Here is a 12995-nt window from a genome sequence, read left to right on the forward strand (position 1 = left end):
TGGAAATTATTACTAAAATGCTGTGGTGTGAGGTACTGTGACTGTTCCTATTTTTGTAGTTATTAAATTCATAGATACTGCTGAGCAACCAAACATTCCTCATAACTTCTTGTATTGATTAGATATCAACAGTGAAAGCCATTTGTGGCTGTAGAAGGTGTCTGTCTAGATCAGAATATGCTGCACTTTTTGTTTGGTGTGAAAAGGTAAATATATCATGTCACAAAACCTCCTCTGTGCTATTTGGCAAGTTGCAGTTTTCATTTTATTCTACTAAACAACAGAGCTCTAGAAGGAAGTTGATAGATATAAGGACCTTTCATGACTGCTATGTAAAGTCCTTCCATCAGTTGAAATGATTGAATTTAGGTCAAAAATCCAGACCATCTGTTCTAGAAATTAAATTCAAGGAATTTTGGGTGCTTAGTTTTGTGTGTTTGCTGATAGCACCTCAAGATGAGACATGAAGGAATTCTCTTCATTTTGATGGGCCAAGGCAGGAAGGCAAAACACAGAGCTCAGGAACAAGTACTAGCAGTGCAAGCACCATCATAGTGCCTGCCAATGGCATTTTATCTGATATCTGCCAATTTATGTAGCATCGTTTCACAGTGTTGAGCAATTCAAGTCTTCTGATGTCAGCCCATTCCACCTGAATTTGCCTGTGCACCTTCTCTGTTGAATATGGCATTTGAAATAAGAAGGCTGGCAAAGAAATGCCTGAATTTTCCAGACTGAGATTTTCTTTCATGATATGCCTTTCTCAGTTCTTTATCTGTTTAGAAGCAAATGTCCCTTGCCCCATTTATGCTGTCTATTTGCTACAGTTAGTCACAGAAATATCTATATCTAGTTGAGAAGAACTACTAAATAATATTATTTACATGTGCTGGTAGATTAGTGACTATAATCTGTAGTTAATGTAGTCCAGTTCTGTATTTCAGAAGAAGGTAACACATTTTAAGTAATACTTTTCTTTTTTTTCACACTGATTTGGTGAAAGATTGAAAGGAGTTTACTTGCTCTCCAAAGAAGCTTTAGCATAGAGGTGATTGACAAGCATAGGAGGTAGAGTTGAACAGTATCTCATTTCTGTATCCCTGGACTGTGCAGGCATGGGAATGTTGGTGTCAAAGCAAATGAGAATAGAAGATACTTCATCCAGAATACTACGTCAGGCAGTTCATGATTTTTCTTCCTGTGCTCTTCTCTCTACTAAAACATGATGTTCTGAAGACAATATAATACACACAAAGCTTTCCAAGAAATGTAATTTAAGAAGCTTTTTCTTTATCCTTTGAGTCTTCAAGCTATGACCACTGTATTAGGTTAAAAAGCATTGGTTTCCCTTGAGTTTTATTGAGCACAAGGCTTTGTTTATCTTTCCAGGTTATGCGTAAATGGGAACATATACATAGATCAAAATATAGCTTCACATGCAAACAGAAATGCAAACTGGTGTAAATGGGGAGACAAATCCGGCTGTAGTCAATTTGCATGCAAATATAAATGCAGTACAAAAAACTATACAAGGCAACATCTCGTCTAAGACAGAGAGATGATATCATGGCAGTCACAACCTGTGGCAGCAAAATAATAAAAGAATTATTTACTTTAGTATTATATCCCTCTTCTCACTAAAGAACAGAGCATGCAGGGCTTCCTCTGAAATATCTAGGAATACACTGAGTCCTGTTTCAGAGACCAAATGCTACAGAGGTTGAAAAACCAGAGAAAATGAAAAAGAAACTTTTCTAAGAGGCATTTTCTCTCAAAATGAACAGCTTAGGAATACTTAAAGCTTTTAGAGATATTTTTAGCGCCACGTTTCTGTGTGCCATTTTTCTGTCTGCCACTAAATGAGTGTTTTAAATGGAGTGATTTTACCTCATAATTACAGTACGAAACAATTGCAATTCCTAAGCACCATATGGGCAGAACATCACACTCTGTTTGAAGGTGAATATGAATGAGGTTCTTTTCTTGTTAACCAAGTATGAAAACTGAGGGTTCTTGAGCAAACTGAGATCTTAAAGTAAGTGCCAGGATCTGTGACTATTCTTTCCATGGTTTTTCCACCCTTGGCTTTTAGTGCACCAAAAGGCAGAAAATGCATTCCATGTTTCAGGCCCATCATGTGCTTCAAAGTCCCACGTGTAACACTAAGTGTAATTGTCATTCACAGGTAAAGGTGTTATGTGAGGTACAGGTGCAAAACCACTCTTAGGTCATCTTCATGTGATGCTCATCTTATTTAAGCAGCAGACAGTGCTGGAGAGATTCTGTTTTTTGAGCTTTTGGTTGCAACTTAGTGTTTGTTTCAAGACTGAAATGAGTCTGGGGAGGTTGTTGTGCAAATCCTGTGATTCGGTGTATGAGCATTCAAGTCTTTTTGCGCACTGTAGTTCTAGCAGGGAATTTCCTGACAAAACAGAAAGCGCTGTCTTCAGATCCAGCATTCTCAGAGGTGTCAATGGATTTCTCTATGCAGAAAAAAAATGGCACCCATTGGCATTCATCAGCACTTACTGAATGTTTGTAGTGACCAAACAGAGGATGTGAGCACAGTGAGGGGTGGGTGGTGTGTTTCAGCAGTGGTGATAGTGAGTCATTTTTGTTTGTTTTATCTGTCTTATTGTTGCGCCTCTAATTGTAATTGTGGGGTAGCCCAACCATGATGTGCACGTGATGGATCTGATAGGGTCTGAGCACCTATGCTGTGGGATATTTAGAAGTGTTACTGCATGCAGGAATTCAGCATTTGTTGTGTTTGTTGGTTTGGGTTGTGTTGTTGGTTTTTTGTTCTGTTTTTTCTTTTTCCCAGTAATATGGCATTTTTAAGAAATAAATTTCACTTTGAGTTTATTCCTACAGTTTATATTCTGTAGCTTTTTTTTTTTTTAATCCACTTTTCTTGTTCTGAAAGAGATTGAGCCCTTTAAAACATAACAATTCTCAGAACTGAGCTCTTTGCGTGAGTGAGAAAAGGAACCACCACTATACCTCGGCAAAAGCAAGCAAGAGACTTGCAGTGCTAATGTTCTTTCTAATAGAACTCTCTGCCAATGCTTTCTATTTAGGTACAAGTGTACTTTTTGTCCTTATTGACAAAGCATAAGGAAAAAAAAAAAAAAAAATGTCTTTGGCAATGAGGATATTTCTCTGCCTGATAGTAACATGCTTTGGTCCAAAGGATCACCCAGAAGCCTGAACATCCATTTCGCCTTACTATAGTGTTGACATGCTCCTTAAATATCAATGGGCATTGCTGTCCTATATGTTGATGGAAGATGGAGGTAACCTCTCTACTTCACATTGTACAACAGGTTATAGAAGCAGGCCAAGATCACTCTTTGAAGTATTTGGTAAAGCTGTGAGATTTGGACAAAGTTTGGTCTTCTAGTTCAGTGCCCGGCCTTTTCCTCTATCAAATTACTAGCTTCAGGATGCTCGATTATTACTTCTTTATGTGTGAAAGTTTTAGTTATAGAGAATAAACAGAAATAAAGACTTCTGGCTCCCATCTTTTGCATCTAGACATTTTCAGATGCTTTCTGAAGTGGATATTTAATAATGCAAGTGTTGTATGACATAAATATTCAGAAATCTGGTTGCTCAACTCCAAAACACTGCAGCACATTGTAGATACTTTTGTTTAATTGCATACTATGCAGTAAGGGAGTGCTTTAAGGATCTGAAAAATTATGAATGCATGTCGAGATATCACATATGAATTTAAAGTGAATACGTATGGGTGTTTAAGGTGACTATGCAATGTGCCTCTTGTATTTAAACAGGAAAAAAGATTAATGTATAAAGTTCTGAACAGTCTATTCAACAAGTTATTTAATTTACCTTGTTTTTGTAGTTCTAATTAGAAGATTATGGAAAAAATAGTATGATATATTAGGCTGGATTTCGTGCTAACCTTAAAGACACAATTGCTGTACATTTCTGCTTAAGCATCCTGAATTAGCTGAAATAGTGCTAAAACCTTCCATGTTACTTTATTACAGAGTTATTAAAATGATCATCAAATAGTAATACGCTAAGAAAGGTTTATTTATTTTTATTTATGATAATTATGCTAGTGATGAGAGAATTAGTCTGATATCCACCCCTGTGGTCACAGCCAATGTTCATTTGTGCAGACGTATATATTTCCACTGAGGTTTTCCCATTATTTCTTTATAGAGTTATCAGGAAAAGTACAATGCGTTATTTTTATGAAGAAGGACTATTTATTTATTTATTTATATTAACTTTATCCTGTATTTTCAATCAGGAATTTAGAGATTCCTGACAGCCTCCTGCTCTACTGCTCTCTGGTTCTCTTTGTGGTAGAGTCAGGAGTGTCAGGAGTGTGGAATCACACATAGAATCACCGCATGGCTTGGGCTGGAAGGGACCTCAAGGATCAGCCACAGGCAGGGCTGCCAACCTCCATTTCTAATACTAGGTTGTGCTGTTTCAAGGCACTCTTTTCCTTAGATCACAAACCATTGGTGCAGCAGATTTTCTGGGCTTCCTTCTTGGCCTACTAAGAAAGGTGACTTGATCTCACCTCTTCTGAAAATGAGATTTGGATTTGTCAGAGGGAAAAATGGCTCGCTATGTATTTGAGTAAATTATGTAATTTCAGCAGTCCCGATTGCTGCCTTCACCATGACTTTAATCATCAGAAATTCCCCAGTGCTGAAGGGATACCGAGATGGCGCTCAGGCGGAAGTTGTGATTTTCCACTGAAGTATCATTGCAAAATGAATGGTAGCTGCGGGACTGCTGAACAAAACCACATCCTCCTTGTAGCTCAGCCTCAGCTCTCATGTTCATTTCTCTGCTAACCACTAGTGCCGAGGAGAAAAGAAATGAAAAAGAAATGTAGAAAGCCGGACGAAAAAGTAGGTGATAGAATAGGCTATGGGTGTTGGAGAATAGCAAGAGAACCAAATTAATGGAAAATGAAAGTTACTAGGGTTTTTTTGCTTGTTTTACTGTTATCTCTTGTATTTAGAATTGTTTTTGATCATGAATATTTCTCCTTCCCCATATGGTTTAGAATATTTTCCTTCAGGAATACATTACGGCTCATTCTTCACCTAAAAACTATGCTATAAATCTTTGAGGAGCGATGGAGATCAGAGTGTGCACTTGGAGACACCAAAAATTGCACTAGAATCTTGTTATTTCTTGTGACACCACAACAGATTCCAGTTAATATGGTTACTTTACTGAAAGTGTTGGGTTCTTTTCAGGCTGCATATTAGGAGAAACTTCTGCAAAAGAGCAGTGAGGCATCAAAACAGGCTGCTCAGGGAGGCGGTGGGGTCACTGCCTCTGGAGGTGTTCAGGAATCATGGAGGTGTAGCACTGAGGGACGTGGTCAGTGGGCAGTATTGGTGGTAGGTGCATGGTTGGACTGGTTCATCTTAGAGGTCTTTTCAAACCATAATAATTCTATGGTTCTGTATTTAATGAGGGGGGAAAAAGTAGTTATTGTTAACATTACTTCATCATGAGTTACAACTAGTGCATCTAGAGAAAAAAACTAAATTAATAATTACTAGAAAATGTATGAAGAAACGTTTACTCTTTGTTTTTTCCCCCAAATAGTCAGGTAGTTAACAAATGAACTTTTCCATTCTGTTTCTACAACACTTCTCTACCAACTTTAGCAGAAGCAATTGTGCATATATTAAAAACAAGCCATTTAAGAGCTCTGCTTTGTACAATCACTTTAATAAAATGTTACCTATCCTGAGTTGCAACAGGAGGCATCTACAAATTCATAACCCCTCAGGCCTCCAGCTTTTACCTTCTCACAGAAATGGGAGCCACCTTCTTTCATTTCTGTTCTCTTGCTTCTCTGCTAGTTCCTTATACTCTTTTGACCTTAGAAACCTGGGAAAACAGTCTTTTGCCATGAGACTATAGATTAACCTCTGGGCATCATCAAAACAACTGAGGGTGGGTTCCGAGATGTTCTGAGAGATGTGGTTTCTTGTATGGAAGTCAATATTAATCTGTAGGAGGGAAGGAAGAATAAAATCAGTGTCAGTTTGATTGGAATGCTGAGGTCTGTTTGCATACTGGACACAATCAGAGTCTGAATTTCCTCCCACATTTGAACTTTCCTCTTGATTCCCGTCCTCAGACAGTACCCAAAGTACATGCAAAAAGAATCTCTACCTCCTTTGGAGCATCAGCTTCAATAAAGTCAGCATAAATCTTTTGGGCTTTGGCGGCGATCTTGGTGGAAGACTTGGTTTTTTTGAAGTCCTCGCAAGCCAGCCAGAATTCTACATTCTCCTCACTGAATTCTGACTTCAAAAACTTCCTAAAAGCTGCCAGGCCATCTGGAGAAAAATGCATGAGAGTGAGGGATGGAAGAAAGCTGTAAAATAAATGTAGATTCTATACATGTGTGCGTATGTATGCAGGTTATATATTGTCACTCATGTTTCTGAAATTGTTTTGCCCAGCAGCTAGCCCCAGGAGGCTGTTGTGGGGAAAATAATTAGGGGATGAAACAACAGCAGTGGTGAGGTGATGAAAGGAGTTCTATCAGTTTTTGTCAGGGGAAGGTTCCCAGTACCTGAGTGGGGTGATCTGGTCTTTCCAATGCTCATTATTCATAAAGAAATCTGGGTCATGGTGATCTATGAGAGCATTTGGAGCAACTCATCTGTCAGGGATGTGAGGCTGACCCCAGCTCTAAGCAGCATGCTGAACATTAATTCATGCTGTGGCAGTGTGCTTCTCTTAGAGCTGAGGTTAGCCTGGCTAGATAGCTCCTATTCTGCTTTTTAGGTAATGAGTTTCAATTTGAGCAAGGCTCACATGCCACCAGCAGTACTGTGGCTCAGAGTACATGGTGATTTGGGCAGACAGCAGTGAGCAAACCTGGTGTCAGTGTCTGTGAGCTGGTTTGACGTGGTATTGTTATTTTCAATGCTTTTCATGTACTCTTACCTTTATTAGCAAGTAGCGTATCCACAGAGTCAGACCAAGCCAGTTTTTCTTCTGTGTTTGACCTATGGAAACAACATCTATCCTTGAAAATAGCATCATGATCTTTTGCCTGTGCGGACCATGGTAGCTACTCTATCATTTGGATATCCCATTGAGGGATCACTTTTTTGGTGGGGGGGCATAGAGGACCTAAACTTGTAAAACAGAATGTTATTTGACACTGGACATTTCATCCAAGAAATGTCATTAATAATGCTTGCAATTGGTTGAACTGCATTAAAAGCATAGGAGGGATATTAACGTTTTAGAGTACTGAATTCCTTCTCAAATTCAAATGGGTTAACCATCGATATGACACTTACTGCTTGGAATGAGTAGAATTATCTAAATAGTTACCGTGCTATCAGTGGTAGCATTAATGGGTATTTTCCACAGTTTCTTAGCAGTATAAAAATTTGAATACATGTAAATAAGGGTAAAAGTAAACATTTCCAGTCATACCAAACTTGACTTTGATTGAAATTAACGCTTTATGAGCTTTTGATTTAAACCTCCAGTAGAGTATTACTCTCTCCCCTCCAAATTTTAGACACAGATTTTTTATTCAATGAAAAGAGGATGTAAAGTCTTGAATACATGGAAAGGTATCCAACAGATTCCCATCTTGTGTTGCAAAATTGAAACTGTTCTATTTTATACAAAGATCTCGAGAGGAAACCAAGTTTCCCATCCTGTGGTTATCTGTCTCACACAGGTTATGATGGTGTGGGGATTTGAAACTGAATTTGCATTCCATGTGAATGTAATCATTACCTGACTTTCTGGCAGCTCTGTAAATATTTGTATGCCTCTTCCCTCTCATTCGGTAGTAATGGGGAATTGAACATTGGAAATACTACTAGTGGTATTTTCTATGTATGTTTGTCAAGAGCTTATGTGGTTATATCTATATAAGGAAAATGCAGTGAGGCAGTGGCACAGGCTGCCCAGAGAGCTGTGGGTACCCCATCCCTGAAGACAGCCAAGGTCAGACTGGATGGGCTGTGAGCACTGATGGATTTGTGGGTGTCCCTGTTCAGTGCAGAGAGTGGGACAGGATGTCCTTACAGGGTCCCCTTCAACTCAAACCATTCTTCAGTTGTATGATTCAATGATGGTGCCACCATGTACTGTAACTGCAGTTATAATTAGAATTATTACAGTTGATTTCTGCATTGATATTTTTAAAAACAAGTGGTTTTGGAGCTGCTGGTTTACTTGTATGCAGATTGCATAAAATGATGTTTAAATAAACAGAAGAAAATTACATATGTATTTATACGTATGTATGCACGCGTACAGGAGGGAAATTGGAGAGCATTTACATTCAGTCTGGATTGAAAAACAGAAATGAAAGCTAAATGTAGCATCACGTAGCAAGTGCTTCATGAGACATTGTGTGCTCATGCAATTAATCAGCAGATAATTTCTTTCACTGACAGTAATAAACTCTAATTAAATATAACAAATTTTGGGGTGCTTCAGCAGAACAAAATACAAAGGATAAGGTAGTATAAACATAATTGTGCTTCTCTTCCTCATCAGTAATACTGTTTGATTTCATGTTTATCAGTCACTGATTTCATTGGATTTAGATGGGAATGGCAAGCAGAAACGACAACAAGGAACCAAAATCATCATGTATACTGTAAGAGGGAAGGAAAGCAAAAAGTGCCTAAATCATTCAAAAGTTGACCATCTCATAATTAGCCTAAGATTAAAATAGCCATAAAAAAAAAAAAAAACAACTCACTTCACTGGCATTTTTTGTTCCACTGTCTGACTGTCACGGGTAGGGCAGAAATTCTTTTCCTGACTGATCTTCAAGCTGAAGGTGATATGATAGCAGGAACAATACAATTAGCACGTGCATCCCCACACAGTACAGTGCAAGCAGGCTGTTTTTAACACCTCCTTTACAATTTTCTCTTTCAGAACTATGGCTTATTTCTCAACAGTGGCCATGCTATCTTATAGTTATGCTCTGAAAGACATCTTATTAGAGAAATCATCTTACTGACTGTGGAAAAGCAGGAAGAAAAATAGGTTCAGTGTACCTAGTTAGAAATTCCTCATTGTATTTCTCTGCTCTTATTCTTGTATCTGTGCTAAGCACACCTGCAACTTATCCATTATCTTACACATCTCAAAGGTCTAAGCCTTTGAAGTGTTGCTCCTGATTTATTCAAGCAAATCTTCTCACACTGATGCTGTTATGAACAATGGGGTCTTGTGGTATTTGAAAACCGTAATGCAGCAATTTCTTCTGCTCTTATTGATGCTTCATTTGGTGTGATCACTTCGAAGAGCACCGCTCTGCCCCAGAAACATCCTCATAGAATTTTTCCTTTTGCTGTGATATCTCTTTCTTTATTCTTCTCAACACTTTTTCCTTGCTCCCTTGCTCTCCTGAACAAGGAGGCTTTTACTTTCATGCCTCTCTCCTTGTGGCGCTGCCTAATCCTTTGCTGCCCTTACCCAGCTTCCTTTATTCTCCTTTTAATAGAGGAAAAAATATGTATATTTTAGCTTAAGAATAAGATGAATATTGGTAAAAGAGCAAATGGATATAAACAGTGAAAAAAATTCATGGGGAAAATGGAAGGCTTCAGAAAGTGCCATAGATAATTTCCCCTGGTGGGGGTTTTGACCTCTCTACTTCTTTGTACTTCAAAGATAGGGACTGATATATTTATGAAAGAGATTATTTCATATTGTCACCTTTGATAATAGGAAACTAGGATCAGTGACTCAAGGTACCCCTTTCAGCCCTACTGTATTAATACTGAACAAGATTCCTAGCAGCAAAATTAAGCTTTTGAGTTGTTGTTTTGTTTTTGGTTTTTTCCTACAAATTTCTTATCTTTGAATCCACTTGCTTCTAAAAGTAATAATAGAAACACAGATATGAGAACTACCAAATTTATTCTCTGCAATTAGCTATTTGGTCTAATTTCCACTGAATATGCACCATGAACTATAAAATAGTGTCAGATAAGACCAATATTTTACTGAAATTTCACAGGGGGAAAAATGTCTCGGTATTACAACACATCTATCAGCTACTTGTGCTAATGTGGTGGTTATTCATAATGCACTATATCAAGCAAACAAACTCTCTGTTGACTGTGCGATAGATTTATGAGTGTGCTGCTTTTGGCAGATGGTAACAGAGCTAGAACTGTAGGAAAGAGAATGTGGATCTATTGGTTGCACGTTTCATCCTTCACCCCTATTAATTGATAACAACCAGCATTCTTCATGAAAAGGCATTGGCTGATTGGAGCAATTAAGCTTATCACTTTGTGAACTGAACCACACCTGAGCTAGATACTACTATCTCAACAGACAGTATAAAACAGCTTTTCAGCTCATGCTATTGGTGTATTAACCTAGTAAATCACTTGCATTTCTATATATTCCTAAAAAGAGTTGCCTTGTACTCACCGTAGAGCAATGTGAAAAAATGTCACACACTCCCACAAAGGTTTTAGTATGTTGCAACCAGGTTCGATATCTTAATGCCCTTCAGCACTTGGCCTTTCTTGAATCCATTCCACAGCCAGGCTTGTTGGATACTACTCTGTACAGCATAACCTCAGGAGGAAAATGAAGATTCTCTTGGTCCAAGCAATTAAAGTAAATGTAGATTTACCACCTTTGTTAAGTTGGAAGATGACCTGAGCACTGCTGGCATCTTAGTGAAATGCAACCACCTGTTATAGCGGATGCAAATCCATTTTAATCACAGCACTATGTAAATGCCCATCTTCCACCTTCCAATAATACAGTGTGGACAGCTCACACACACTACTTTTTTTGTGTGTATCTTCAGTATGCCACAGAGCTAATTTGCATAAAGAAATTAGCAGCTATTTTCCACCCAAGCGATGCGTCCCTTCAGGTAAAAGATTTGATTTCCAGAACAATCTGTCAAAATGTTTTACATCATCTTGTGGATCATCCTTACATCATCCTTATGGATGTGATTTCTAAGTGCTATACAAACACAAATGTTGAGTAAAGGAGAATTAGAAGCAATTCTCAACAGTAACTATGCAAGCTTGAAGAGTTTAAATTAGTATTTGTACTAGTCAGCAGATTGTTTGTCTCTGATCTTGTCCTGGATGAAGAAACTGCTATTTATATAACATCAGATTAACAAAGGCTCCTATTTGCACAAGAAGCCCATACGGTGCAAACTTAAAGGTCGGTATCATTACCTGGCACTTGCAAATGGGTATAAACTGCACCAATGCAAGAAGTAGGCATGATGTCAGAGAGAGCTCCTGAGCCATAATTCCCTGTATCGGTTGTCTTTTGAGTCATGCCTTGCTGGTGACACGTCCCAAACCAAGCTGGGATAGGTAATGGATGAAAGGGAAAACCAATACGCCAGTGTCCTTGATTGTGAAGAAACAAGTTTCTAAAATGCAAGAAAGTAGCACAGTGAAGAAACAACTGTTTCAGAACTGCAGTTATGTTAGGTTTCAGCTTAACCTTCTGTTCTGTTTGAAAACCAGGTATTGACTTTCACGGGGTTGTTTTTCACTCTACTTAATTTTAACTAAGTTTCATAATGAAGCCAAAGATAAAGTCTAAATCATAACAGCTCCTCTTGCGAGCTGACACGTGAGATGTTTACGCCAACACTTGCAGTTTAGGAAAGCAGGGATAAATGCTTTAAAGTAAAAACAGGCAGCCTTCACAGCTAAGTTATAACAGATTGGTGTAAAAAAAAATGAAAGGAGGAGAAATGAAGGAATGGAGGCAAGCTGGACATTGTATACAGGGCTGATATTTATATCTTTGGCATACAGTTCTACAGGAGCTAAACAGTCATTTGATTGAGACATTTGACTGTAATGCAGAAAAACAGAGGGGGGGGGAGGATGTCTAGCACAGGTATCTGAGCAAGGTGTTCATGCATCAGCATATAACTCGATGAAGAGAATAGGATGATTTTATGCTTTTTTTCTTTTTTCAGTTGGAGGCTTTCAACCATACGCATGGAAAATAATTTGGAAGGGAGGGGGAACAGTATTCAAAGTTAATTAAGGCAGCTGAGCAGCTGGGGACAAAAAGAAAGGAAAAATAACCTGCCATTTGTGAGTCACTTACTTTTCTCTATATGCTGCAGCTTCTAAGAGCCACTTTATCGATTGCTACAGTTGCTGTGGAAGGAAACCTTTCTTTTCCTTTGAGATTCATAATGTTAGAACTCATTCCTCTTGTTTCTTGTCAGTACAAATATTAATTAAGTTGTCGTTTACACAATATCAAATCCCAGAAGCTAAAGAAAAGATGTGAAGATGTGCATTTTGATCTCCCTCATGCTAACTAAGAACAGCAGATAATAATTTAGTTTATTCAATACATCTAATCAAAGCTAGGTAAAAGAAAATAAACAGGCAACCAACATCTGTGCTACAGAATTATGTAGATTATTTCCCTCATGCACTGGATCTGGAGACTTCTCATATGTAAGGAATAGGGTGAAGTGTTTCTGTAAGGTAAAGTGTTGGTAAGAGGCATTTTGAGAGCTCTTAGTGAATACTGAACAACACACACAAATCCAAAGAGCTGCTATATAATGTAATTCTCAATAAAATTACATACCCGCTAGGCTTTGTATGTATTACTCCCATCAGGCCAGCTAAACAAGAGGGTTTACTTAGCTGTGACATTGATTCTGCCAAACCTAGAGAAGCCCAGTGATGATTTCTGGCACTGTCCATGCTATAAATACATCCCTGCAGAGCTAGCCCTCAATCTGATAAATTCTGTCTCTCTGAAGCACGGAGAAGTGTTACAGGCTTGTACTAAACCTGTTTAGTTCATCTTCCACCATTTGTTTTTCTGCCACGAAAAGGAGTCTCCTCTTGAAAGCAGATAATTCTGTCCTTTTGGTTTATCTTTGTGCCCTTTCTCTTCCTTTCTCTGAATTTATCTCGGCTTTCTTCTTACAGTAGTTCCCATGGCCT

General features: G+C 38.3%; 1 protein-coding gene and 1 long non-coding RNA gene across 2 annotated transcripts in view; one reads left to right on the forward strand and one right to left on the reverse strand.

Moving 5' to 3' along the window:
• LOC107317179 (uncharacterized) overlaps positions 1 to 12995 on the forward strand; it is an 87508-nt gene that overhangs the window by 53009 nt on the left and 21504 nt on the right. The window lies entirely within an intron of this gene.
• On the reverse strand, positions 4114 to 7437 carry RGS21 (regulator of G protein signaling 21). The gene is made up of 4 exons (XM_085511908.1): positions 7369 to 7437; positions 6973 to 7081; positions 6190 to 6356; positions 4114 to 6023 (listed from the first exon to the last, which is right to left on the reverse strand). The coding sequence occupies exons 1-4, from the start codon at positions 7435 to 7437 to the stop codon at positions 5820 to 5822; spliced, it is 549 nt and encodes a 182-aa protein (XP_085368034.1). The 3' UTR covers positions 4114 to 5819.

This window comes from Coturnix japonica, chromosome 11 (assembly GCF_054131305.1).
Source record: "Coturnix japonica strain WE chromosome 11, WE-NBRP24, whole genome shotgun sequence".
Classification (NCBI taxonomy): domain Eukaryota; kingdom Metazoa; phylum Chordata; class Aves; order Galliformes; family Phasianidae; genus Coturnix; species Coturnix japonica.